Source organism: Leptonychotes weddellii, chromosome 9 (assembly GCF_054177405.1).
Source record: "Leptonychotes weddellii isolate Sample4059 chromosome 9, ASM5417740v2, whole genome shotgun sequence".
NCBI classification, from domain to species: Eukaryota; Metazoa; Chordata; class Mammalia; order Carnivora; family Phocidae; genus Leptonychotes; species Leptonychotes weddellii.
The window spans coordinates 88,282,582-88,308,305 of NC_138377.1; the positions used below are offsets into that span (position 1 = coordinate 88,282,582).

At 43.9% G+C, this 25,724-nt stretch overlaps 1 protein-coding gene across 3 annotated transcripts; it reads left to right on the forward strand.

Annotated features, from left to right (window-relative positions):
* Positions 1-777: 777 nt before the first annotated feature.
* On the forward strand, positions 778-21,054 carry CCNB2 (cyclin B2). 3 transcript variants are annotated; one of them, XM_081831172.1, is made up of 9 exons: positions 778-939; positions 3,072-3,200; positions 3,302-3,412; positions 11,819-11,989; positions 12,093-12,251; positions 14,146-14,382; positions 14,902-15,042; positions 18,983-19,093; positions 20,752-21,054. In XM_081831172.1, exons 1-9 carry the CDS (start codon positions 916-918, stop codon positions 20,797-20,799), a joined length of 1,131 nt encoding a protein of 376 aa, XP_081687298.1. In that variant the 5' UTR covers positions 778-915; the 3' UTR covers positions 20,800-21,054. The 3 variants fall into 3 exon arrangements, with proteins under 3 accessions (XP_081687298.1, XP_081687296.1, XP_081687297.1); XM_081831170.1 differs by lacking the exon at positions 20,752-21,054 and adding an exon at positions 20,172-20,443; XM_081831171.1 differs by lacking the exon at positions 20,752-21,054 and adding an exon at positions 20,172-20,443 and having other exon boundaries at positions 11,837-11,989.
* The last annotated feature ends 4,670 nt before the right edge of the window (positions 21,055-25,724 follow it).

A 25,724-nucleotide genomic window follows, 5' to 3' on the forward strand; every position in this document is an offset into this window, starting at 1 on the left:
GGGCGTTGGACCTTTCCTCTCCCTTTTTCCTTTCCTCTTTTCCGGTCTCCCACCCTTCTGCCCAAGGCTGGATTACACCCTCTTTCTCATTTTAAAATCTTCTACACGTCATAGGGTCATTTATTCGACGAATATTTATTGAATACCGACAATAATACATACCGAAAAATGCGCTAGGTGCCGGTCATACAATGGAGAGCTTACATGAATCACGAACCACACAAATCATTTACCTTTTTATTTTCCTCTCCCTGGGAGTCTTAGCTTTTGAGCAAATGCCACAATTCCCACTCTTTTAGCACACGTTTGAGTCTCAACCACCTAACAGTGCTGACCCTGAACCGCCCAGAGGCGTCTACTCCCCCACTCAGGCCAACCCAACGTAGACTCCAACTCGAAATTTCCGGAAGAGGAATAAAGGTCAGAAATGGCATTTCCAAGGTGTTTCCTAGAACGAACTTCCGCCCAGCTAGTACAAACGTAGAGAGACATTCTTAGGTGAGACCTACTCAAAATTCAGAGAAGGCGTCCTACGTCTGAGTCCTCAGTGAGACATTTCATTTTTGTTGATCTAAGAGGCCGAGATTTAAAAAGAAAGGAGGAAAAAAAAAAAAGACAGTAGGCGGAAAAAATATCCAGTTGTCCTGACAACCGAACGGGTCTTGAAAATTCAGCCAATCCGCCTGCGGGAATGCCTCCTGCCTAGCCAATAGGAAGAGCGCGCCGTACGTAAGACCGCCCAATGGGGGCGCGAGCGGCGCGATATTTGAATCCTGTAACAAGGCGACATTGCGAAGGTCTTAAGCGGTGCGGGCCGGAGTGTGGAGCTAACGGCGCCGCGGAAGTTGGTGTCCTCCCTCTCCGGTCCGCGTCCCTCCCTGGGCCGGGCTGGCATTCTTGCCTGCCCCTTCCCACATGGCGCTGCTCCGACGCCCGACGGTGAGTGGGCCCGGCAGACCCCCCACACCGGCCAGGCTCTTCGGCCGCGCAGCCCGGTCACCCGCCTCTAGCCTCCTCTCTCTCCTGCGCAGGACTTCTTCGTCCCAACGGGCGCCGCTCTCCCCTCCTGCCTGCTTCCCCTGCGCCCCAGCCTGCGGCCTGTCCTCTTTGCCAACCTCTCCCCTCCTCGGATCCGCTCTGGGTTCCCCGTTTCCGCCCTGGCCAGTCCAGGGGTGAGGGAAATGTAGGAGTGAGGAAAGCGTAGGAAAGCGCCTCGGAGGTGGCACCTGTCAAGTGAGCCTCTCCAGCACTGGACTTGGTACTCAGTGAGCGATCTCCGAGTGCTCTTTGTTGTTAGAGTGCTATCTAAATAGAGGTTGTTGTAATTTCCTTCCTCTGTTCTCAAACTCCTTGCCAGCTAAGGGATGGGGGATGGGGAGAAGGACTGGAAGAAACTAGGTGGTCAACTGTTTTGAATGTTTGATCAGGCAACAGTCATGGCTGTTTTTCGGATTTTTCACATTTCATTTTGTGTTAAGTTTCCTATTTATTTCTGCGCTCGAAGTCTTCCAGGTTAAGTTCACTAACTTATGCGTCTATCATTTTAAAAAATTAATTTCTTTAATCAAGTGTAATAAAGATTTTGCATATAATTTGGTACAAATGTAAACAGAAGGTTCCAGATTCATTTGTTTCATCTTTGCAAAAATGCAAGTGTTAATGGTGTTTTGAATGTTTTTTTTTCTGTGGGCTTGAATTGTATCTGCGTCTACTTTTCCTTTGCTGGAAAATGGAGGGCCCTGACACACCTGAGTTCCATCCTCCTGACTGTAAGCCTAGTTAAAAGCTGCCAGTTTTCCCCTCCAGATGGATTTAAACTTAGATTACCAGACTTCGACCCATAAGCATTAAAATTTCAAACACTTTTTAAAAATTGGCAATTACTGCTGGAAAAAATTGAACAGTGTGCTTTTGAGAATCCTAATAAGTTGAATACATTCAGTATTTAATTCCTATCCTTTTGTGGATCTAAGTTGAACTGACAAGTAATTTTTGTCTAATCTGTCCCATAAAGTTCTTTCATTGTCAAATTCTTTCTATTCAGGGAAGGCTTGAGTTTTCTCCTGCCCCCTCTGTCTATCCTTGTAGATCCATTCAAACCCCCTGTTGGGAGATTTTTAAGATTAGGACTCAAATTCTCAGGGATAGTACATTCTGCTTTTTTTTTCTCATGAAATGTTTATCACCTCTACAATAAAATAAACTTTTTTGTATGAATTGCTTTTTCTAGAAAGTTTTGTTTCTAAGCACATTCTGTCAAAAGTATGTTAAGGTCAACTAATGATTTTTTATTCCATACCATTTCAACTTTCTCTGAATTTGAAAGTAAAACTATTTTACCTGTGAAAACAATTTCCTTTCTAAGTATCCTTAATATAAAAGAGTCCGTGCTATGGCAACCTCATTTTAAAAGGCAGTATCTCTAAAGATCATGTCTATAGGAGCACTTCTTATTTGTAGAATGGCGTGAGAATCAAAGCTAGTTTAGGTTTTAAACATCTGGACCTATTATGGCTTTTTAATAATGTTTTAATTGTACTTGTTATTAATCTCCCTAAAGTTTTTATTATAGTGAGAGCTTGCACATGTGGTTGGGGAGGGGCAGAGGGAGAGGGAGAGAGAGAATCTTAAGCAGGCTTCATGCCTAGCGCAGAGCCCGAGGTGGGGGGCTGGATCTCACGACCCTGAGAACATGACCTGAGCTGAAATCAAGAGTAGGACTCTTAACCAAGCTACTCTAAAGAAAGATTTTTAAATAGATTAATTTGGTATACAGGGATCTTTAACAAGTGGGTGCTATATAAGAAATAATCACTTATCTTGAAACCTCTTAAAGGGATTATTTATTTTACAGATAAGGTGGATAAGTGATTTGCCTAATTTCAAGTGACGTGATCAATCACAAATAGCATTTTTAGTCTTCCTAAAAAAATGTATCTTTTCCCTCTCACAAATTGATCTCCGCATATTTACATTTTCCAAATTCTGCATTTGGATATCTGACATTAGCAAAGTATTATAAGTTGTCTCAATTCATCATTAACTTTCTCTCTCTCTCTTTTTTTTTTAAGGTGTCCACTGATTTGGAGAATGCTGACACTGGAGTTAATTCTAAAGCTAAGAGTCATGTGACAATCAGACGGGCAGTTTTAGAAGAAATTGGAAATAGAGTTACAACCAGAGCTACACAAGTAGCTAAGGTAACAGCCATGAGGACTGTCCATGTTCACACTAGGCTGATTGTGTATAACTCTGAGAAGCAACACTATCTTGCCCTATTTATGTTTCTTTTTCCTTGTAGAAAGCTCAGAACACCAAAATACCTGTTCAACCCACCAAAACAAATGTCAACAAACAACTGAAACCTACTGCTTCTGTGAAACCAGTACAGATGGAAGTGTTGGCTCCAAAGGTAGGATGTTCTCTCTTTACAAACGTACGAAGTAGCTGGTTTTTGGCTAGACTGAGAGGGTGCCTTTATCATCACTGCAACTTGTTTTTTTTTTTAAAGATTTTATTTGTTTATTTGAGAGAGAGAGAGAGCATGAACAGGGAGAGTGGCAGGAGAGAGAGAAGGAGAAGCAGACTCCCCACTGAGCAGGGAGCCCAATGCGGGGCTCAATCCCAGGGCCCTGGGATCATGACCTGAGCCGAAGGCAGACGCTTAACCAGCTGAGCCACCCAGGCGCCCCAATCACTGCAACTTTTGAAGAACATTCATAACTAGAGCTGTACTTTGAATTTGTGTACAAATTGAACATACACATCCTTTTAGTGATGGTACTTACTATAATGTTTTGACCTTGAATAACAAAGTTAATTACCTTGATAGTCAAATAAATTTAGTGATCTCAAAGTGAAATTTGGTCAGTTTTATAATCCATTATAAGAATGAGCTTGCCCATGAGGCTGTGAAATCTCACAGTTCTGAGACTCGTACTCATCATATAGGAATAAGGTAATACCAAAATTTTGTGTTGATAAATTGTGGTCTCTGTGACTGGTTAACTCAGTTGGAGTTAGAATGCTAATGGACCCATTGGCCTGTAATTACTATAGGACAGGCGCTGTTGTAGGTGCTGAGAATACAACAATCACTGCTTTGCTCTTTCCAGCGCCCGACTTGGGTGCTCTCTCTCTCTCTCTCTTTCTCTCTATAATATACATTAATAACATGTCTATAACTTGTTTAAAATTTTTCAAAATAATACATTGGATATATTCAAGAAATATATATATTGAGCACTTACTATGCCCATCGGGTAGTGTTAAGGCTGTTAAAGAGATATCTTGCCTTGAGGAGACTTATCCAGAAGGGGCACATGCACCTGAAATTAAATTAGTAGTCCCAGGGAATGATGCCAGATGCCCCTGGACAATGGATGATTGAGCTTCAAATGTCTAGGGTAGATGGAAGCACCATCCTTCAGAAAGTGTTTCTACAGGAGGGAGAGAACACTAAGGGATGGAGTGGTCAGGGGAAACTTCATGGAATCAGTGGGAATTTTAAGGATAGAGAGATGCTGATAGGAAAGAACACTTTTTTGGGGGGAACAAAGCACAGTAGGAATCAAGACACCAAAGCAGAAAGAGACCTATGATCTTGTCCTTGGGCTAAGGAGTCAGCACATCTAAGCTGGGTCAGAAGGTTTGTGGGAATAAGCAAAACATAAAGTTGGGGAAAAGGTTGCAGTTGGATTTGAAGGCCTTGGAATTTGGATTTTATCCCATCAGGCAGTGATAAACCTGTGGAAAGTTTTGAGGAGGTGGGAAATGATGAAAGCAGTGTAGGCTGGCCATGGGAGGGACCTAAATGAGGAGGCATTGCAATTGTCACGCAAGAGCTGATGAGGGTCTTGAACTAGCCTGGATCTCCCCTAAGCACTCACCCACATACCACTACCTACAGGGTGCTAAGAAACCACATGGAATGTGTTGGGGTATACCAACTGGTTCCAGGGACATCGTCCTATATTTAGAAGGAATTCTTGGCTGTGTTGTTTGCAGAGGAAGAATAAGAGCCTTAAGCAAGCACTTGAGTATTTAAGAAACCATTTATGCAATAAGTTAGTAAAGAAATGGGAAAGTCAGGGAAGGGAGGTAGTTCTGGGGAAGGCACCTCATTTGGCTTTAGATTTGTTGAGGTAACAGAGAAACCTCCATGGGGAAAGGCACTCAGAAATATGCCCTCAGCATCTGAAGGAGGGGGGCAGACATGGGAGCCTTCTGCTTGCAGGTGATGGTTGCAAGCATGTTGCTTTTCCTAAGGCAGGACAGAGCGCGTCAAATCAAGAACAAAAGCCAGAACAAATCCTAAAGATCGACCTTACTTTCATAGGCCTTTCCTTGGAGGTTTCTAGTGCCTAAATGCCAAACCAAAGCAGCTTTTCAGCTTTGACCTCTTAACCATTATGTAGCATTTGATACGGGTGACTGTTTGAATGTGGTTCCTCCCACATGTCTGGAAGGCGATTTGGCAGTGTCTTTCAAAAGGTTATTCTCCATACCCAGTAAATCTGTTTTTATCCTAAGAAAATTATTAGAGGCACACCAAGGATTTTTAAATAGTGCTGTAATGAATATCTCTTATGTAATAGAGAAATATTAGAAGATTGGTTAAATCTATCTGTTTAAGTTCAAGTATAATTAACATACAGTATTACATTAGTTTCAGGTGTACAATATAGTGATTCAACAACCCTATACATGACTCATTGCTCACCATGATAAGTATACTCTTAATCCCCTTCACCTAGTTCACCCGTTCCCTCTACCCAACTCCCCTATGGCAACCACCAGTTTTTTTTCTATATTTAAGAGCCGGTTTGGTTTGGTTGGCTTGGTTTGTCTCTTTTTTCCTTTTCTTTCCTTTTTTTTTTTTTAAGTTTGTTTATGTATGAAATCTCTACACCCAACATGGGACTCAAACTCACAACCCTGAAATCAAGAGTCACATGCTTTTCTGACTGAGCCAGCCAGGTACCCCTGTCTTTTCTTTTTTCCTTTGTTCATTTGTTTTGTTTCTTAAAATCCGCATATGAGTGAAATCATATGGTATTTGTCTCACTTAGCATTAGACCCTCTAGATCAAATCACGTTGTTGCAAATGGCAAGATTTCATTCTTTTTTAGGGGCTGAGTAATATTCCATTGTATATATACCGTATCTTCTTTATATTCATCTGTGGATGGATGCTTGGGTTGCTTCCATATCTTGGCTATTGTAAATAATGTTGCAGTAAACACAGGGGAGCATATATCTTCTCAAATTAGTGTTTTCGTCTTCTTTGGGTAGATACCCAGTGGTGGAATTACCAGAGCAGCTTAAATCCATTTAATGAAAATACATGGACCATTAATATCATGTTTTGGTAGAATATTTAAAGATGTCAAAATGTATGTTACATTAGTAGAAAAATCAGCTTATAACACAATAGAATGCAGTACAACCCCAGATTTCCTTTTTTTTAAAAATTTATTTTCCAGAGAGAGAGAGAGTGCGTGCATGTGGGGGGCAGGGAGGCCAGGGACGGGGTGGGAGGGGTAGACAGGGAGAGAGAGAATCTTACGCAGGCTTCGTATCCAGTGCAGAGTTTGATCTCATGACCCTGAGATCACAACCTGAGCCAAAATCAAGAGTTGGATGCTTAACTGACTGAGCCACCCAGGTGCCCCAGATTTGCTTTTAAATGTGTGCAAAGTGTGTTTTTTTTTTGATGGGGAGAGGGGCAGAGGGAGAGAGAATCTTAAGCAGGTTCCATGCCCATCACGGAGCTTGATCTCACAACCCTGAGATCATGACCTGGCCGAAATCAAGAGTTGGATGCTTAACCGACTGAGCCACCCAGATTTTGGGGCACCTGGGTGGCTCAATCTTTAGGTGTCTGCCTTTGGTTCAGGTCATGATCCCGGGGTCCTGGGATCAAACCCCGCATCAGGCTCCCTGCTCCGCGGGAGGCCTGCTTCTCCCTCTCCCACTCCCCCTGCTTGTGTTCCCTCTCTCGCTGTCTGTCTATGTCAAATAAACAAATAAAATCTTTAAAAAAATAAAAATTTTTCAGATTTTTTTCACCTTAGGTACATATTACTTTTCTAAAAAGAAAAACAACAAAAAATGTTATGAACAAAACAAAGGAGAAATGTCCTCCTGTGACTTCTGCATCTCCACTCTTTCTGAATTACTCTACCTTTCCTTGGTGACTCCTTTTGCCTTAGCTTCCTGACAAATTTGAGGCCACTGTGTTTCAGATAAAGAATGATGGACCTGTAACTCCATTCATATAAGTATCACTTCCGTGGCTGAAATGTGCTGCTAGTTTTAGAAGACATCAGGGATTAATGAACAATAATTACTTCCAATTCAAATACACTTTTCTCTGAGAAACATAGTACAGAAGAGATCATTAAGTGCCCAGTTTAGGGGGAGCTCCTCCTCCTGGCAGACGAGCCCCTCTGCTTGCCTGGATCTGGTCAGCCATCTGGCTTTTACTTTGTCATCTGCTCTATCTGCAGTCATTGCTGCTCCTTTATAGCTGGTCCCTGGGGATGTGGCAATGCCCGTTGAGCACAGGGTTCTAGCAGCAGTGAGCCCTGGAAAATTTATAAGCCATGTGCTCATGAAAGCAGATGTTCCCAGCCAAATCCATTACTATACTCTGCAAAACCAGAGTTTGCAGCTGAATCACAAAGGGCTCTGGCTGAGAACTTGAAAGGGTTTCAGCCATTCACAGGTGTTTACAGAAGCGGATTATCCTGCCATTTTTAGAGGAACCAGTGTTTTTGTTGTTATTTATTTTTTTGCTGACCAGTGAGGCTTTGGCAAACACTGAGTTGTATGTGAAAGGAAGGAGAAGGTTTTTTCCTAGCCCCCTGGTTTGCTGGGCACTGGAGAAATCAGGTGAATGAGCCACCCACTCTGTCCTCAAGGAGCCCCCAGCCAAGTGCAGAAATGCCCGAGCACGCGTTCTAATAGGCTGTGGCAGAGAGAGATGCACACTTCGGAGAGGTGCTGGGAGTCAGAGCTAGAAATTCAGATGAAGTTTTAGATTTAGAGATTTAATCTAAACACTAAATGCAGTGACAGTTGTGGGACTCTCTGATCAGATGGGGGGCCACCAAATGTGGGGTGCCAATTGGGTGGGGGCCAGCGGTGTGGGTGGTGAAAGGATTCACCCACGGCAGAACAAAAGAGAGCGATGGTTACTGACCAGGGAGCTGTGGGCCAGACAGCAATGGAGAGACTGTCTGCAAGAAGGGGGTGATGAGGGGCCACAGGTACAGGGTGGAACGAGGGAGGATGGGAATGTATGGAATTTTCCCGTTTCTGGTAATCTTCGGAATCTGTGCCTACGGCTCTTCCAGGTGGTTTGCTTAATGAGCCTGTTGGCATTCAGCTCGGTGGTCGCTGTGGGCCCCAAGTTCCACTGCTCAAGCCTGTTGCCTAAAAATGCCTCTACAGTAGTCATTCAACCACGAGGATGTTTTATGGTTAACTATCCCTAATACAAAAACTATGTATAAAGGGGAAGTAAGCACAACTTTTCACGTTTTTTTTTTTTTAAAAAGAGTGCCTTTTATTTTTAATCACACAAGAAACCCAGTCATAACAAAGCAAAATACTACAGAAATATATCAAGTACATAGAATAGAAAGTCAGTTTATTTTTACTACTCTCCTTACCCTCCAAATTCCATTTCACTGTATTCCCTAAAGCTATTCCAGTAAATGATTTTGCCTTTCTGTAATTGTGTGTGCCTATGTTTGCGCAAGTACACACTTAACTGCTACACATCATGAACTGTCTAATTGGAAACAACAGTTTTTCTGGGAGTCCTTTCTTGTTGCACTTAATTGACATTGTTTATTATAAATCTGGTAAATAAAGGAACTCTGGTTACCAAAAACTTGCACAAACACCTACATGTTTGCATATTAATAGTAGTACATTCTCTCACCAAACTCAGCTCAGACCCCGCCCTGCTCCTTACCAAACTGGAGCTTCTGAAGCTCAGCAAAAACTCACATTTATTGTTTCTGATATGACTTTTCACTTGTCTCTGACAACTGACAGAACTCATTCATTAATCTAATTGGAAGGTTTTTATTCTCAGACCACTTTGTCATCCACAAGTTTGTGATGGTTAACTAGCTGAGAAAACTTTTAGCTTTGCATGCAACAGACACTGGACAGAGTATTACACAGTGGGCCCGAAGGGCTTAGGCTACTACCTGCACAGACAGTGGGATCTCAGGAAGGATTTTATAATAATTAAATTATGTTGGAGCCCAAGAGGAATGCTTTTAAGAAATTGTAAAATAAGGGCCAGAGCAATGACCCATGTGTTCTCCTGATAGCTTCGGGCTATGGCTAACCTCAGGCGTACCTCTGGATAGACACGGGTAAGCATTTCAAGCTGCTCAGGCAGCACGCATAGCACATGACCGTAACCTCTGCCTCCTTAAACAGGCTTCCCACTACTGACTGCATTTCCCGGGGACACTGATGATGCTTATCCTTGAACTTAACCTAGCTGTATGTGCTCATTAAAATATACATCTGATTCTAGTCACTCTTTTTTTAAAAAGATTCTATTTTTGGGGCGCCTGGGTGGCTCAGTCGTTGAACGTCTGCCTTCGGCTCAGGTCATGATCCCAGGGTCCTGGGATCGAGCCCCGCATCGGGCTCCCTGCTCCGCGGGAAGCCTGCTTCTCCCTCTCCCACTCCCCCTGCTTGTGTTCCCTCTCTTGCTGTGTCTCTCTCTGTCAAATAAATAAATAAAATCTTTAAAAAAAAAATAAAAAGATTCTAAGTAATCTCTACACCCCACATGGGGCTCGAACCCACAATCCCGAGATCAAGAGTTGCTCGCTGTACCAACTGAGCCAGCCAGGCGCCTCTGATTCTTGCCGCTCTTGATCAGTTCCTTCAGTGGATTCACTTCCCTTTTGGTAAAATGTAAACTCCTTAGCCGGGTTCTCGCTCACCTTTCCAGCCCATCTTCTCACACGTCATGCACTAGCTCCTGCCATCCCAAATCAACGTGCACTTCCCAGACTTCGTTTCTTTGTTTCTTGGCTTCCTCTGGGACTTTGTACTTGCGTACCTTTTGCCCACTCATTTTCCTTGAGGTCTTACCCTCTCTGGTAACCTTATCTAGGTTTCTCCCTGGTGCCCCAAGTAGCTCTTATTCATTCTAGTCCCTTGAGGTTTGAAAGTTCTTGAATAAATGGCACGTATACCTGCATGACTCATGCTCAGTTGGCCCTCCCTCAGTTTGAGAACTGATGTAGGAGGGAAGGATGGGTTTTGAATTGCTATATATATTTTGCTGCTGTTGTTTCATCCTTCCTTAAGCCTGGAAACTATCATCACTGAGCTTCAATGTCCATTAAAATTGTTTATTATACAGCCTTCTCTCTTTCTATATTTTATTTCTTTAATACATACTCTTTATAGCCTAGCAGGCTTGTTAGGTTTTACTTCGAGAAGTACCTCTTATTCTTTTAAAAAGTAATGGGTTATTTATACTTCATTACTAAACACTTGTTTTAACTTACTTTATAAATTTTTAATTTGTATGATTTTTTTTTTTTAAAGATTGTACTTATTTATTTGACAGAGAGAGACACAGCAAGAGAGGGAACACAAGCAGGGGGAGTGGGAGAGGGAGAAGCAGGCTTCCCGTTGAGCAGAGAGCCCGATGTGGGGCTCGATCCCAGGACCCTGGGACCATGACCTGAGCCGAAGGCAGACGCTTAACGACTGAGCCACCCAGGCGCCCCCTTTTTTTTTTTTTTTTTTTAATACTCACCCAGTCAGCGTAAGAAAATACTGGGTGTGTACTTGCTCGGTCTTTGCTTCCTTCTATTTTATTCATAGGCCGGAATGTGCTTTTCTGCTTTTTAGTTGCCAGTTTCTCAATTCAGAATAAATTAGTTTATGAGGGGAAATCTGTATACCCACAGAAGAGGCTACAGCTGAAGTGAACTGTCAGCTCTAAGAGTTTCTGCACCTAGGTGTTTAAGTTTCTTTCACTCAGTAAATATTTACTAAGCACCTACTATGTGTCAGGGATGATGTAGACATTTGAGATGCTGTAGGGAATAAAATCAGTTTAAATAAATGTATTATTTATTTATGAATGTATTTATAAATATATTATTTTCTACCTCTGCTACCTCCATAAGCTCTGTAGAGCTGACAGTCTAGCAGAGGTAGACAGAAAATAATATACATCATATATAAGTAAACTCCACAGTATGTTACAACGTTACAGGTTCTATGGGGAAAAACACAGTAAGAGAAATGATGCATGTGGAGAGGGGGGCATAGGGGACAGATGGTAATCTAAAACAGGGGTCAGGATAGACCTAATTGAGAAGGTAACATTTAAACAAAACTTGAAGGTGAGAGAATTGCCCATGGGGGTGCAGGGATAAGAGCAAGAGCATTGTGGGAAGAGGGAGCCTGCTTGCAGTGAGGGAGGCTGCCATGAGGCAAACCAAGGGGAGAGAAATAGATGGGTCAGCAGAGGAAGAGGGCAAAGCCCGATCATGCAAGCCCCCAAGGCCATCGTGAGGACTCAGGTTTTCCCTTGGAGTGAAATTAGAGAATTTTAAACAGAGGAGTATATCTCTAAAAACTTCATCTACTACACCTTGAATTATTCACCTTACTCTGAAATTTGTTTTGGCTTTCACGTATTTTCAAAATGCATATGATACTTTTAAACCAGTTGACTCTGCTCGTATTTGGCTCTGATTAACAATTAAGGCTACTGCCAAGGTAGTGATGCATGCACTTTAATTCGTTCATGTAGGGTCCTTCCACCCCACAGGAGGATATCTCCATGAAGGAAGAGAATCTCTGCCAAGCTTTCTCTGATGCCTTGCTCTGCAAAATCGAGGACATTGATCATGAGGACTGGGAGAACCCTCAGCTCTGCAGCGACTATGTTAAGGACATCTACCAGTATCTACGGCAGCTTGAGGTGAGTGGGCCTTTGTGTTTTGGTTGTGCAAGCAATGCGGCATTTACCATACAGCTGGGAAGGAAATGAGGTCAGCCTTTAAAACTTTGAATTCCACCGACAGGTTCTGCAATCCATAAATCCACACTTCTTAGATGGAAGAGAGATAAACGGACGCATGCGCGCCATCCTGGTGGACTGGCTGGTGCAAGTCCACTTCAAGTTTAGGCTGCTTCAGGAGACTCTGTACATGTGCGTCGCCATCATGGACCGATTTTTACAGGTGAGCGTGGCTTCGGGGGCTCACTGTAATGGCATTCTGCAACACCAAAGGGTGATACCTGAAGAAAAGATCAAAAGCCACTTGGTGAGAAACCAAGGAACTTGAGCGGCTAGAGGGAGAAGTAGCTAGGTGTATCCAACCTCTGGTGATGCTGACCGCTGCTGGGTGTTTCTGCTAGGTCAGCCTGCCGAAAAGTGCTGGGGGGTCGGGGGCTTGGCACTGCGTGGCCAGTCGTTCCTCCGAGCAAACATACCAGCAGGAGGTCTGAAAGTCAGCCCGAAGCCTGTGGTGCCTGCGGGTGCTGGTTTTCCAGGCCTGCTTCCACGATTTCCCGGCAGCTTGTAGTTTGGTAATCCTTGGTTAGGTTTCCTTGTCTGAAAAATGAGGAGTCTGGCTAGAGAACTTGGCAGTTTCCAGCCAGCTGTGGCGTGAATCCGTGTAGAAGAGAGAGGAGGCAGAATTGTTAAGAAAGGGGTCGGGGGTATGTGTGGGCAGTGTACTGAGAATGGGAGGTCTGAAGCCGAGGAATGTAAGAGATTCAGCTGAGAGGCAGAGTGGTCATGGAAATAGTTATTGCCTGGTGACACAAAATGCTGACCACTTAGAAGAAACGCCGGACAGAAAGCACTCGTGTGTGATACACCAGTCAGGAGCCCTGCAGATTGGGATTTATTTATTTCAAGTCAACATTTATGATACAGCTCAGGTACAAATTCTGCCCCAACAGTACAGTAATAATGGTGATTATTATAATAATGACCCTGAGATACTGCAGAATCCTAAGAAAGCATAGATTCAGTGGTTTGCATTATACATTCCTCACTGGGTAGGAGAGCAGTTATATTTTGGGTAGATTTTCAATAATGAGAGTTGAAGCAAGGAAAGCCAAGTCTCTTATTTTATTTTTTTATTTTTTTAAGATTTTAAAAAATTTATTTGACAGAGAGACACAGCGAGAGAGGGAACACAAGCAGAGGGAGTGGGAGAGAGAGAAGCAGGCTTCCCACTGAGCAGGGAGCCTGATGCGGGGCTCAATCCCAGGACCCTGGGATCATGACCTGAGCCGAAGGCAGACGCTTAACGACTGAGCCACCCAGGTGCCCCGCAAAGTCTCTTTTAAAAGAAAAGGGAATTTAAGGGAAACACACCCTGAACTGAGATTTTCCCTGACTCTAGAGGCTCTTTGGAGATTCTTAATGCTGAATAATGAATGTACTTTTGGTAAGGATTAAGGAAGTGTTTGAGAGACCCTCCCCTTCCTCATCCCTAGGCATCCATTATTTAATCCTGCTGTTTGGCTGGGCCTCATCTTGATGCAGACATGTTGAATGCCATGTTGGGGCTGCCCCCAGGTACTCAAGCCAGGATGACAGGGCTGGAGCAGACTAGGAGCTTGGTTCTCAGGCATAATTCTTCCCTACTGAGCAATTGAGTGATCTGGAGCTAGTGTCTGAATCTCTTCTCAGGCCATCTCTTTGCAAGTAGGGGAAAATACATTCGCTTCCTAGGATTTTTGCAAGGATTCAATGAGATGATTGTTGGCATCTTAGCACTGTGCCCAGCATATACTGAATACTCAAATAACAGATGGCTGCTGGGAGTAGTGATGGTACCCGCTATTTTTTTTTTTTTATTTTATTTTTAAGTAATCTGTCTACCCCATGTGGGGCTCGAACCCACAACCCCGAGATAAAGTCACGCGCTCCACCAACTGAGCCAGCCAGGAACCCTTGATGGTACCTGCTATTAACACAGATGTTATCTGTGCTTGTAAGATGGGTGTGAGCAGAGACGACGTATACTTCTCCAGGACGTGGTTCCCTCTCACTTCCTTCCACCCAGAGCCCCAGTCCTCTCGCTAGGTAGGACTTCTGACACATTCTTCTTCAATTAGGTTCAGCCTGTTTCTCGTAAGAAGCTTCAACTGGTTGGGATTACAGCTCTGCTTTTGGCTTCCAAATATGAGGAGATGTTTTCTCCAAATATTGAAGACTTCGTTTACATCACAGACAATGCTTATACCAGTTCCCAAATCCGAGAGATGGAAACACTGATTTTGAAAGAACTGAAATTTGAGTTGGGTCGACCTTTGCCACTACATTTCTTAAGGCGGGCATCAAAAGCTGGGGAGGTAAGTGCCTCCGGTTCTATATGAGACTTGATTTTGCTGTTTGTTGTCTTATCCTGGAAACGTTGATCCAATTAAAGGAAAACGTAGGCATTTATAGGACACATCTTTTCGATAGGTCCTAATGCTTATCAGTTCTTTTTTTTTTTTTTTTAAGATTTTGTTTATTTGACAGAGAGAGATACAGCGAGAGAGAGAACACAAGCAGGGGGAGCGGGAGGGGGAGAAGCAGGCCTCCCGCGGAGCAGGGAGCCCGATGCAGGGCTCGATCCCAGGACCCTGGGATCATGACCCGAGCCGAAGGCAGACGCTTAACGACTGAGCCACCCAGGCGCCCCAATATCTCATCAGTTCTTAAGAGAAAAGACCTCATGCTCTGTGTTTGTACCATACTGTGGAATAGGGTAGTTGCTGGGCAGACCAGTGAGTCGAGTGGCTTTGAGCTCCTAGGCCTTTGCCCAGGATTTTGCAAGAGGGTCATAGTAGCTGTGCTTCTTACTGTCCCCGGCTGTTCTTTCATAGGTCGATGTGGAACAGCACACTTTAGCCAAATATCTGATGGAGCTGACTCTCATTGACTACGACATGGTGCATTATCACCCTTCAAAGGTGGCAGCGGCTGCATCCTGCCTGTCCCAGAAGGTTCTGCGCCAAGGAAAATGGGTAAGTGTTGGGTTAAGAAGAAATTAGGTTCTGTTTTCGGCCCCCTTGAAATGAAAGGCCTTAGCATTTTCCCCACACTATCCTCGAGGCAATGGTTAAAATCCAGAGGCCTAAAAGAAGGCTGCTTGGGACGCTTCAGACAGAGGTGAGGCAACCACACACAGCATGGCACCAAGTGTGCTCTAGAGCTGTGAGGCCTGAGCCAGGCCGCCGGCAACTGATGTGCTCAGGTTTCTGGGATCTTTGCTTAAGTGAAACAAGCAAGCCATCAAGCAGCTAAGACAAAGCAAGGCCAAGGCCTGACTGATTTTGCCAGTAAAGGTAAAAGGAGCCACTTTTAGATTCATACAAGTAGCCAGAGTTGCCGGCAATCACACACACCAAAAAAGGACAGCCGAAACAAAAGGGACCAGATGACTGCAGTGTGAGTCGTGGGATACCCTTTTGTGGACGAGCTAATTCTAGACTGCCACTAAATAGCTTTATAGTCTGTAGATGTACCCCAAGAGCAGCAGAACAAAAGCCTCATCAGAAACCAGGTGTTAAGAAACAAGTCTCATGATAGCCTCTCAGGGGAGATTCAGAAGGGAATGCGAGCACTCCTCCCACACCCCTATCCTCTCGTGTTCCAGGAGGATCACAAAGCATTTTGCCAAGACAGATAAGCTGTGGTTCAGGCCTTTGCCTGGGTGGCCCTATGTAGATACGTGTGAGATTGCCAGGGCACCATGGCAGAACTCTTCCTCTACACGAGTGTATACATTTGACATCTTCTATGAGAAAGAAGGGGAATAAGAGAGTGGTATATGTGTGCTTATGTATTTTCTAATTTTTCAAAAACTACACGTAAACCAGAAACTAATGAAAATGATACCTGTGGGGTTGGGTGGGAGCAGGGTAGAAGGCTGAGGATGGGAACAGGACTTCTGGTTGTAACTTTTTATCAACTGTGTACAGTATAACGTAACTTTTTTGACTTCTGAACAATATGAGTGTTCATATATTGAACAATATGAGAGTCCCTAAATGGAATTAAGCAGAAACAACAGTGTCACTATATATCAAGTTGGTAACAACACAGAGGGAAGAATTAATTCAAATAACTTTTGAAGGCAGTATTTGGACTGTGCATCCTTACTGGTATGCAGCTAGACAAAACAAAGGACCGAAAGAGGTAACAGACTTCAAGTTTACTTAGGAGCTGTATTGTTAGTAGTGTTCTGTTATTGTAATTGCGAGACTATTTTTATGAATATTATAGGATAAAACCAACATTCGTGTTACCAAAAACTAAAATTTTCACTATAAAAAGATAATATATGTTAACAATTAAAAACAAAAGGAGGGGTGCCTGGGTGGCTCAGTCGTTGTGCGTCTGCCTTCAGCTCAGGTCATGATCCTAGGGTCCTGGGATCGAGCCCGCATCGGGCTCCCTGCTCGGTGGGAAGCCTGCTTCTCCCTCTCCCACTCCCCCTGCTTGTGTTCCCGCTCTCGCTGTCTCTCTCTTTGTCAAATAAATAAAATCTTGAAGAAAAACAAAGAAACAAACAAAAGGAAAACACCTATAACATTAAATCTGTTTTCAAATTGTCAGTAAATTAAGAATGAGAGGGCCTGGAAACAATGATAATCCTGTAGCAATGAACACACCCAGTGCCTACATCTTGGATACTAAATGCCATTACCCACTAAGAACTAGGTCTCCTTTGAGAAACAGCTGAGATCACGGCCGTGGCAGAGGAAGTATAAGGTGAGCCTAGGTCAATTTGTAATAGATACCGAGCAAATTCTCAAAGATCTACGTCAAAAGGACATAGGAACTGGCTTGAAAGGGTTCTGACTAAATCTGAGCTTTAAAAAGAATAATGACAGTAATAGATTGTAATGCAGTTTTTAAAAATCCATGCATTTATAATGACACAAAAGAAAGAATGGAAGGGGGGCTCTTTTTTTTTTTATCAGTAAAATACCAGCTAATTAAGGCAGAAAGAATGGTAGAGTTAGAAATCAGATTGTAACTCCTGATGTAATAACTGATTCAAGCGAGAATCAACTGATGCCTTTATCATTAGGTGAAATTGTTTTGGAGAACAAGATTCACATGGTCTCAAAATATGACCCCACAGATCTGTAGTAATTCTGAAGAAAAACTGTACCTTTGTGCTAGAGAGGTCTGGCAGTTACCACCTTAACCTGGTGATCAATCTTGGCATCACCAATGGTAGTGCTACCTGACTTGACGGGTCTTCTGGTGCAGTAGGACGTATACAGGATCGCCTCTATGAAATTCTTGCCCAAAATGTTTGACACGAATCCAGTCATCAGGAAACACGCAGATTTAAAATGTTCTAAAAGTAACTGGCCTGGATCCTTCAAACAAGTTGTCATTTAAAGCCAAGAAAATAGGAGTCGTTTTTAAATTAAAAAAAATTAAAGACCAGATACACGGCAGGTACCTTGATTGCACCTGGATCTAAAAGAAAAATCTGTACAAGATATTTTTGGAACAATGGGAGAAATTTGAATATAGACTATGTACTAGATGATAGTGTGGAAATGTTGATGTTTTTTCTGTGATAATGGTTTGTGGCTAGATGGGAAAATACTTCCTGGGGATGTTTTTGAAACATTTAGAAGTGATGTGTCATGGCGTCTGCAACTCATTTTCAAATGGTTCAAAAATTGTGCATGAATACATACATACAGAATTTTTGCTGAACCATTTGAAATTGAGTTAGTTGCAGACATCATGAGAGGGAAAGTGGAAAAAATGTTAATAATAGATGAATCTACACAAAGGATATACAGATGTTCATTATAATATTTCAGTTTTTCTGTAGATTGGAAATTTTTTGAAATTAAAAGCTTGAGGCAACAAGGCTGCTTATACATGAACGATACATGGTCCTGATACCAGGGGCTCATTTTAACTAAATTACTTTACTCTTAGACCTGCCTTCCTTGGGCTCTAAACCTATTAACTGCAGGTCTCCCTGTTTTCTGGGAATTGATTTCAAAAGGCCAGTAGTTGTGTGTTATTTCAGGATTGCTCTTGCTTCATCCTTTTTTTCTTTAAACTATTTTAGGACTAAGATTAAATTGTGATTTATTTTCCCAATCATATTGTGCATATGAGACAGATGTATTTTAACCTTTAGAATTTTATTACAAAACTGAAATAAAGTCAGGTTACATATCTTCACACATGATAGGTCTTATTATCAATCAACAACTGTCCTGTTGCTCGATTTTTGTTCTCTGGGAGGCTAGGTCAGAAGGCTGGGGGTAGAGGCTTCTCTATTCTCTGTTCTCCAGTGCTTAACTACACAGGGCCCAATAAGAGAAGCCTGGATTTCATAGATTAGCTTGCCGCCTGCGGCCCAGTTTATTTCTTAATTCTGAACCTCTTTCCCTGACTGACAATATGGGTGTCTGGGCTCTCGAGCTCCCCACCAGCCGCTGCCCAGTAGGGCTTTGATTGGGGTGGGGGGGGTACATGTGAGATGTGCTAGTCCTGGGTCTCTGCCAGTCCTGTGAAGGGGTCATTCCTTTGTTGGGTTTTGTTTTTACTCTGTCCCACTTGCCATCCCCTTTCAGTGCGGTGAGAGAGGCTAGCGTGAAAGCTTTGTTACTTGGAGCACCTTCTATACCTGTGCAACCTTCTTTAAAAATTAATAATATGGGACCTTTGACACTTGATTTAGCTGAAGCTGCACAGCGTCTTAATTTAGTCTTGCTCAGAGCCAAAGTCATCTTGCATTTACTGGCTGTTTTGCTGGGACCACGATAGTGTTTAGGGCTGCTGTTGTATTTTCAGAAGGTAAGAATATCGTTTTATAGCTTTTACATAAGTGGTAAGTGATGTCAACGTGTATCAGATAATGCTCTTCTAAAGAAGTGGAGGCTTTATCTTGCCCCTTCTCTTTGCATTGCGTTCCAGAACTTAAAGCAGCAGTATTATACTGGATACACAGAAAATGAAGTATTGGAAGTCATGCAGCACATGGCCAAAAATGTAGTGAAAGTTAACGAAAACTTAACAAAATTCATCGTAAGTACTCCTTCCTAAACTGTGAAAAGCATTAGAATACGGGTTTTGTGAGTGAGGGTATGCATATGTATGTGCGTTTGCGTTTTCATGGAAATGTAATACTGACATTTGTGAGAGTCTGTTGTAGCACAAACTCTTTTCTAGTACAGCAGGGGATGGAGCATACGGATATACCCCACAAGCAGACTCTCTTTAAAACAAGGTAGCTAGGCTAACCGTGTCCAGGCCCAGTGTAGTCAGCCAGCCATTCCATGCCTCCACCCACACTCGTCCTGGCATCCTGGGGAGGGCACGCAGCAGTCAGGGCAGGTGCTCACCGTGTCGTCTGGAACCCCTTAAATGGCCCTGTGGAAGGCTTGGGGACTTGGGGCCTCTGTCCAGGATCTTCTGGGACAATGGCCAAAAGGCCCCTGAATGCAGGTGAAGAAGGAGGGGCAAGAAGCCCATTCAGAAAGCTTCCTGGGGGCCTGGTGCCTGTCTCCGTGTGGCCCACCTGAGAGGTGGAGGCAGAGCGGATTGGGCGCTGTCCCGTGCTTGTGTGACACCGAATATCACCAAGGATCTGGTGACAAAGAGCAAGGCATTTGTGCCAAGTGTCCTGACAACCTGCTTTGCTTCCTTGCATGTAGCTTCCGCATAATTGAGCGCACTGCGGAAGTGTGAGGGTATTGTCTGGGATCTGCTAAGCACTGGTTGCCATTTGGCTTTTGTTGTCATTGTTGCTGCCTGTCCTGGCAGACCTGTTATGGCCTGGTGGCACTTAGGTCTGATAAACACAGCTCCCACCTCCCACCCCTCTGGCAACGTAGGAGAGAGAGCCTACTCCTTGGACCTTGACATCATTTCTTCCGCCCTCACCGGTGCTACCAGCTGGGTTTTATCCGGTGCTGGGCATGGAAGGAAATTGTCAGGTGTCGCACATTATGACCTCAGAGCGCTCGCTGGCTTCAGTGAATCGCCATCATCACACCAATTGGAGAGATTGTGGGTCTGGCCCCTAAATACTTATGAGTTAGACCAGGAGTGAAGTAGAAGGTGGGGGTCCTGATGTGTGCTTAATCACAGATGACTTCTGCAGGCCATCAAGAATAAATATGCAAGCAGCAAACTCCTGAAGATCAGCACAATTCCTCAGCTGAACTCAAAAGCTGTCCAAGAGCTTGCCTCCCCTCTGATGGGACGGTCCTAGGCTGCTGTGGCCCTTGGGGAAGAGTGCTCCGTCCGTGCACTTGGTCTCGCTGATTTGGAGCTCTTCACTTTGTATATAGTCCTCTGGTCTATTTCATGAAACCTTTCCTTAGACCTATTTTCTAAAATGTATATTGAGGAAAAATAAAGCTGTTAATTTTTCTTAAAGTGTCCTGTGTGTTTTTTATTTATTCAATCTATACTGAACAAGGTCAGTAGAAGCTTGGTTTGACTAATTTCTTTTTGAGCTGTTATGGGTAGCATGTAAATTATTGTCTTTGTGGCTTTGGGAAAGACCTTCCTACCATTTTCTCAAATGGAACAAACTAGAACTTGGCTTCAGTGATTGCTAACCCATTCCTAAACTTCTGAAATATACAAAGATTGACTCATGAAAATTGAAAATGGGAGGATAACCATGACAGTTCTCTTTCTAGAACCTACTCAACTATCTTCTCATTCCTACACAGGAACGCCTGGCCCACTGGGGTGAGGGCCACCAGAAGCAACCCTCATAATGTGTCTGTGTCTCAAAGGCATGGTGGGACCAGGAATGTCAGTCCTAAAGGACCACCGCTGGAAAACGAAAATGGGCCTGCGACACCTTGTTAGAGTTGAAGGTTGGAATGCATTTTCCTATTTCAGCCACCTCGTAGGTTACTATTTGTTATTATTTTTTGGTGGGCAGTTGATCACAGTTAACATTATTTTCTACGGGGAATGCATTCTCGGTCTCCAACCACTAACTTAAAAAAAAAAAAAACACCATAAAATAAATGAGTGCCTTATAGCAACAACTTCCCAAACTATTAGTTCAACACATGTTAATTGCTTTTGACAAGAAAGGAGCTAGTCAAATACATTTGGGAAACACTGCAACTCACTTTGAGATTCATACAGGCTCTGAGAAGTTTTGCAGTAAATTCCTTTCTTCCCCCAGTCGAGAGTGTGGTAAAGCTGCCTTGTGTGGGGCAGCGAGGTCTGCGGGTGCTGGTTCTGGGACGCAGCTGTGGCTTGTGCCTGGCCTGGGAGGAGAGCCTGGCTGGCTCCGGCTAGGGCTTGCTCCCCATCTCTCTCCCTAGGCAGGTCAGGGCCGCCTACAGAAGTCTGTAGGTGCCAAGCGCTCAAGCACAGGGAACCTGGAAGCTGTGTATGTTGAAGTCCCGGTGTAAAGCTTCTAAGTGTCCCTGGTTGAACGAGACTTGTTCCCATGGCAGCCTTAGACTGACTTGGGTCACACATGTGAATAGCAATGAAGTGAGACCATGCAGGGAGCTTTCCTGGCTCTGAAAAGCCAAGTTAATTGCCCAGGGATGCTTGAGCTCCAGCTTCTCATCAAGAAGCGACGGGTTTTGTAGGAATATTCTGAAGACGTTTTATAGCTTCCTTATTATATATTTTGCTTAGTTAAATATTAAATAGCCTGATTCAGGAAATTCATACTTCCAGAATATCATAAAAAAAAAGACCTTTCAGATACTTCCTTATGTGCCTCAGCAGGCACCCAAAACTAAATTAGTGTTATAAATGTGAAATAAGCTATAAAAGTAGAAATCATAATATCGTAAAAACACTGAAATTAGAAAATGAGACGATGTAAGCACAGTATTTGAAGAGCACAGATCCTGAAGCTGGATTGCACGGGTTGGAGTCTCGTTAGCAGCTGTGGGATCTCTGTGCCCATGTCTGTGTGTGTAGAATGGGGGTCCGAGCATCTCCCTCATAGTGTTGGAGTACTGAGAAAGGTATGGCAAGCCCTTAGCGCCGCATCTGGATGTGCTCCAATGTTCGTGGCTGTTATTTTAAGGAAGTTGATGGTCTTGGAAAGAGATGGACTCTGGGCATTCAAAGATATGTAGACACCACCCTTCCCGTCAAAGGAGTTTGCAAATTTAAAGCTGTGGAGTCTTATTTGTGAGTTTTTCTTCTTCTTTTTATTTTGGTTCTTGATTATTACTATTTTTTTGGTTCTTGTTCTTTGAGAAAAGTATAATTGGAAGTTGGAAGGCTGACAATTAGACTATCAAACTCCTTGATATTAGCTGGATTGAAGACAGAGATGAAAAGCACCGGCCTTGGGGGTCAGATCAGGGGTCAAATGATGGTTCCTCTCCTTACGAGCTACATGACCTGGGGCAAGGGAGTGAACTGTACTGAGCCTTCTTGCGAGTGGTTTTAGACGAGGCCATGCCTGTCAGAGGGGCAGCTACAGTGCTGTAGGAGGGAAAGGCGTCCAGTAGCTGGTAAGAGTAAAATAAGCTAATTCAGGAGCAGCTGTGAAGGCCAGCGAGGCCTTGGGAGAAACCCAAAGGGAGGCAGCAAAGGGAGCAAGCGACATAGCAGAATGGCTCCCACTCTTTGACCATAAAATTGAAGGGAACCAGGGACAGCAGTAGGTTCTCCCCGGAAGATGCATCCCGTGCACACAGTGCTCCTGAAACCGGACTCTGCCCCCACCTGCTGCTGAAAGCACTGTAAAAGCAGCCAGTAGAGGCAGGGCCGGCCTCGTCTGCCCAGTGGCACGCAGGGGAGGGCTGCGGAGTTTGCAGGGAGTCCGGATGGGAAAAGATTGGGATTCTGTACAAGCCCTGCTCCGTGGCACGCCAGTGGAGGTCGTCAGTTATGGGGGCACACAGCCGTGTTGTCTCGCACTTGTTCTCGTGGACTGCTCTGCCTGGAAGGAGGAAGCTCTCCCTGGTGCCCTGGATGAGCTGCTCTCTGCACTGAGACTTGGTGTCCCCAGCAAGAGACTCCCAGCTTCCCTGGCAGTTGAGGCCACGTGACTAAGTTCCAGCCACTAGACTGTGAGTGGACATGGTGTGTGCACGTTGCAAGGAATGTTCTTTAAAAAAGAAACTGCTTCTCATCCCCTTTCCACCTTCATAGGGCTGAACTTGGTAATGGTGGTGAGTCACGTTTGATCAGATGGGCTGGGACAATACATGTGCATGGTTTGCACGACTGTTGGCAGAACAGGTTATAAGAAAGGCCTCACCCTTTGTCCTCTCCGTGGGCATTAGTCTGGCGTCCTGAAACATTGGGGAAGAGATGGCCCTTTCACATGATGTTTTCAGAGAGCCCGCTGCACCCCCTGTTCATTAGCACTTAGCCCCTCTGGTGGTTCTCAAAATGTGGCCTGGGGGTCCTTGAGACTCCTTGAAGAAGGCCATGAGGTCAAAACTATTTTCATGATAAGACTAGGATGTTAGTTGCTTTATTTCATTCTTGTCTGTCATTAGTGTGTGGTGGAATCTTCCAGAAGCTACATGACATGTGATGATGTCCTCACTCTGGTGGTTAGTAGAATGTGTATGTGGTTTTGGTGTTTTTAAATTTTTCTGTTTGAATTTCTAATATAGTAAATACCAATAGCTGTACGGACAAAAGCAGAACTCTGAGGTCTTCAATAATATTGGAGTGTAAAGGGGTTCTGAGGCCAAAAGGTTTGAGAACTGCTGGTCTGCTACTCGTTGAACATCTCTGCCTAAGGGAACGTTCAAGCCTGCTCAAGGTGCTTGGTTACTTTAAACCTCTGGTTGAAGGGCTCTCTCACATCCTTACACTGCGTTTTCCACATGTGTGGTGTATGTGCACAAGCACACCATCATCCCAAACAGGATGGCGTGTTCTAGAAGGCAGGGGTGGCCCCTTGATCTTCTTTACATACAATCTCCCAGGTGAAGTGACTCTTGACCTAACTAACAGGGAACAAAATGGCAGGCCTGGCTAGATGCGGAGCCAAGAGAAACCTAGGATCGTGACTTCAATGAGTTTACTCACCTGTTTAAGCAACATTGAGGACCTCCTCGAGCCTGGCACTAGGTAAGGCACATGGGTGCAGGGCTGGGGCTTGCTCTGTGACCCCCGCGAGCCGGGGCTGTTCCAGCTGCTTGTGTGGATGTTAGACTCTGTTCCTATGTTGTCACCTAGAGCCTGAGGGGTCCCAGTTACACACCAGTTTTAAAGGCCTATCATTAAATTAAAAGCAGCCAAGATTGATTCCCCCCCATTTTTTTTAATGCATAACATTAGGAAAATTATGTAAAGCCAATAAGTTTTGAGTATAGCTGACACAATGCTATAGTAGGTTCAGGTATACAACTCAGTGATTTGACAAGTTTATACATTATGCTGCGTTCCCAAGTGTAGCTGCCATCTCTCTCACGACCTCACTATTACAGTGTCATTGACCGCATTCCTTATGCTGTGCCTTTTATTCCCATGACTTGTTCATTCTATGGCTGGAAGCCTGGATCTCCCACTCCCCCTTGCCCATTTCGCGATCTCCCTACCCCCCCCGCCCCTCCCATTTCTCTGTATTTATAGGTCTGATTCTGTTTTTTGTTTGTTCTTTTTTTCCTAGATTCTACTTATGAATGGAATCATATGGTGTTTGTCTCTTCAGCCTGTCCATGTTGTCTCAAGTGGCACAACCTCATCCTTTTTTTGAATACATTTTTATTTAAGGAATTTCACAAGTGATTCCTTCCACTGCCCAAGGTCACCTTAGTTCCTCCAAAGCTTGAGTTAACATTTATCCTCAAGATAGGCCTTTTCAAAATAACTTACATTTAATTCAGGCTGTCCTGTCACTTGGCCCCAAATTCTTTTTTTTTTTTTTAAGACCCTGAGATCATGACCTGAACTGAAATCAAGAGTTGGCTGCTCAACCAACTGAGCCACCCAGGCATCCTGGAACCAAACTATACTTTAAACATTATTTGTTATTGTTCTGTTCTTGAACACACAGAATTAAGTGGTTTACTTTGTTCTAAGTTCAGATACATTTTTTTTCCTTATATGTAACCCCTGATAATTTTTCGCCTGGACTCAGGAATCTTGGAATGACAAAAAGGTGTGTGCTGGTCAAACCCTACTTTCCCAATAGCTTCAGAAAGGCCGAGGCAACCAGGAGAAGGAGAGGCAGAGAAGAGACCGTCTCCCCCGAGAACCACTGCCTCATCGATAGACATTCCATCGTTTCCGACTTTTCACTATTACTGCAATAACCACCGCTCTGGCCTGCTAGTCTCGCCTTCACAAAGTGCCACCGACTGGGTGGTTTACTGACAGAAATGGACTGTCTTCCAACCGTGGAACCTAGAAGTTCAAGATCTGCTGCGTGTGGGTAAGGTTGGTTCTTTCTGAGGGCTTTAAAGGAAGCACATCTGTACCAGGCCCCTCTCCTTGGCTGTAGTCGGCTGTCCCTTCACGTCCTCTTCCCTCTCTGTGTCCAAATGTCCCCTTTTTACCTGGACACCAGTTATATTGGTCTGGGGCCCAACCTAATGACTTCATTTTAACTTGATTATCTCTGTAAAGACCCTCTATTTCCAAATAAGGTCATACCGTGGGGTACTGGGGTTTAGGGCTTTAATGTATCTTTTTTTTTTTTTGAGGAGATAGGGAGACACACTTCCATAACAAATGTCACAAAAGAACA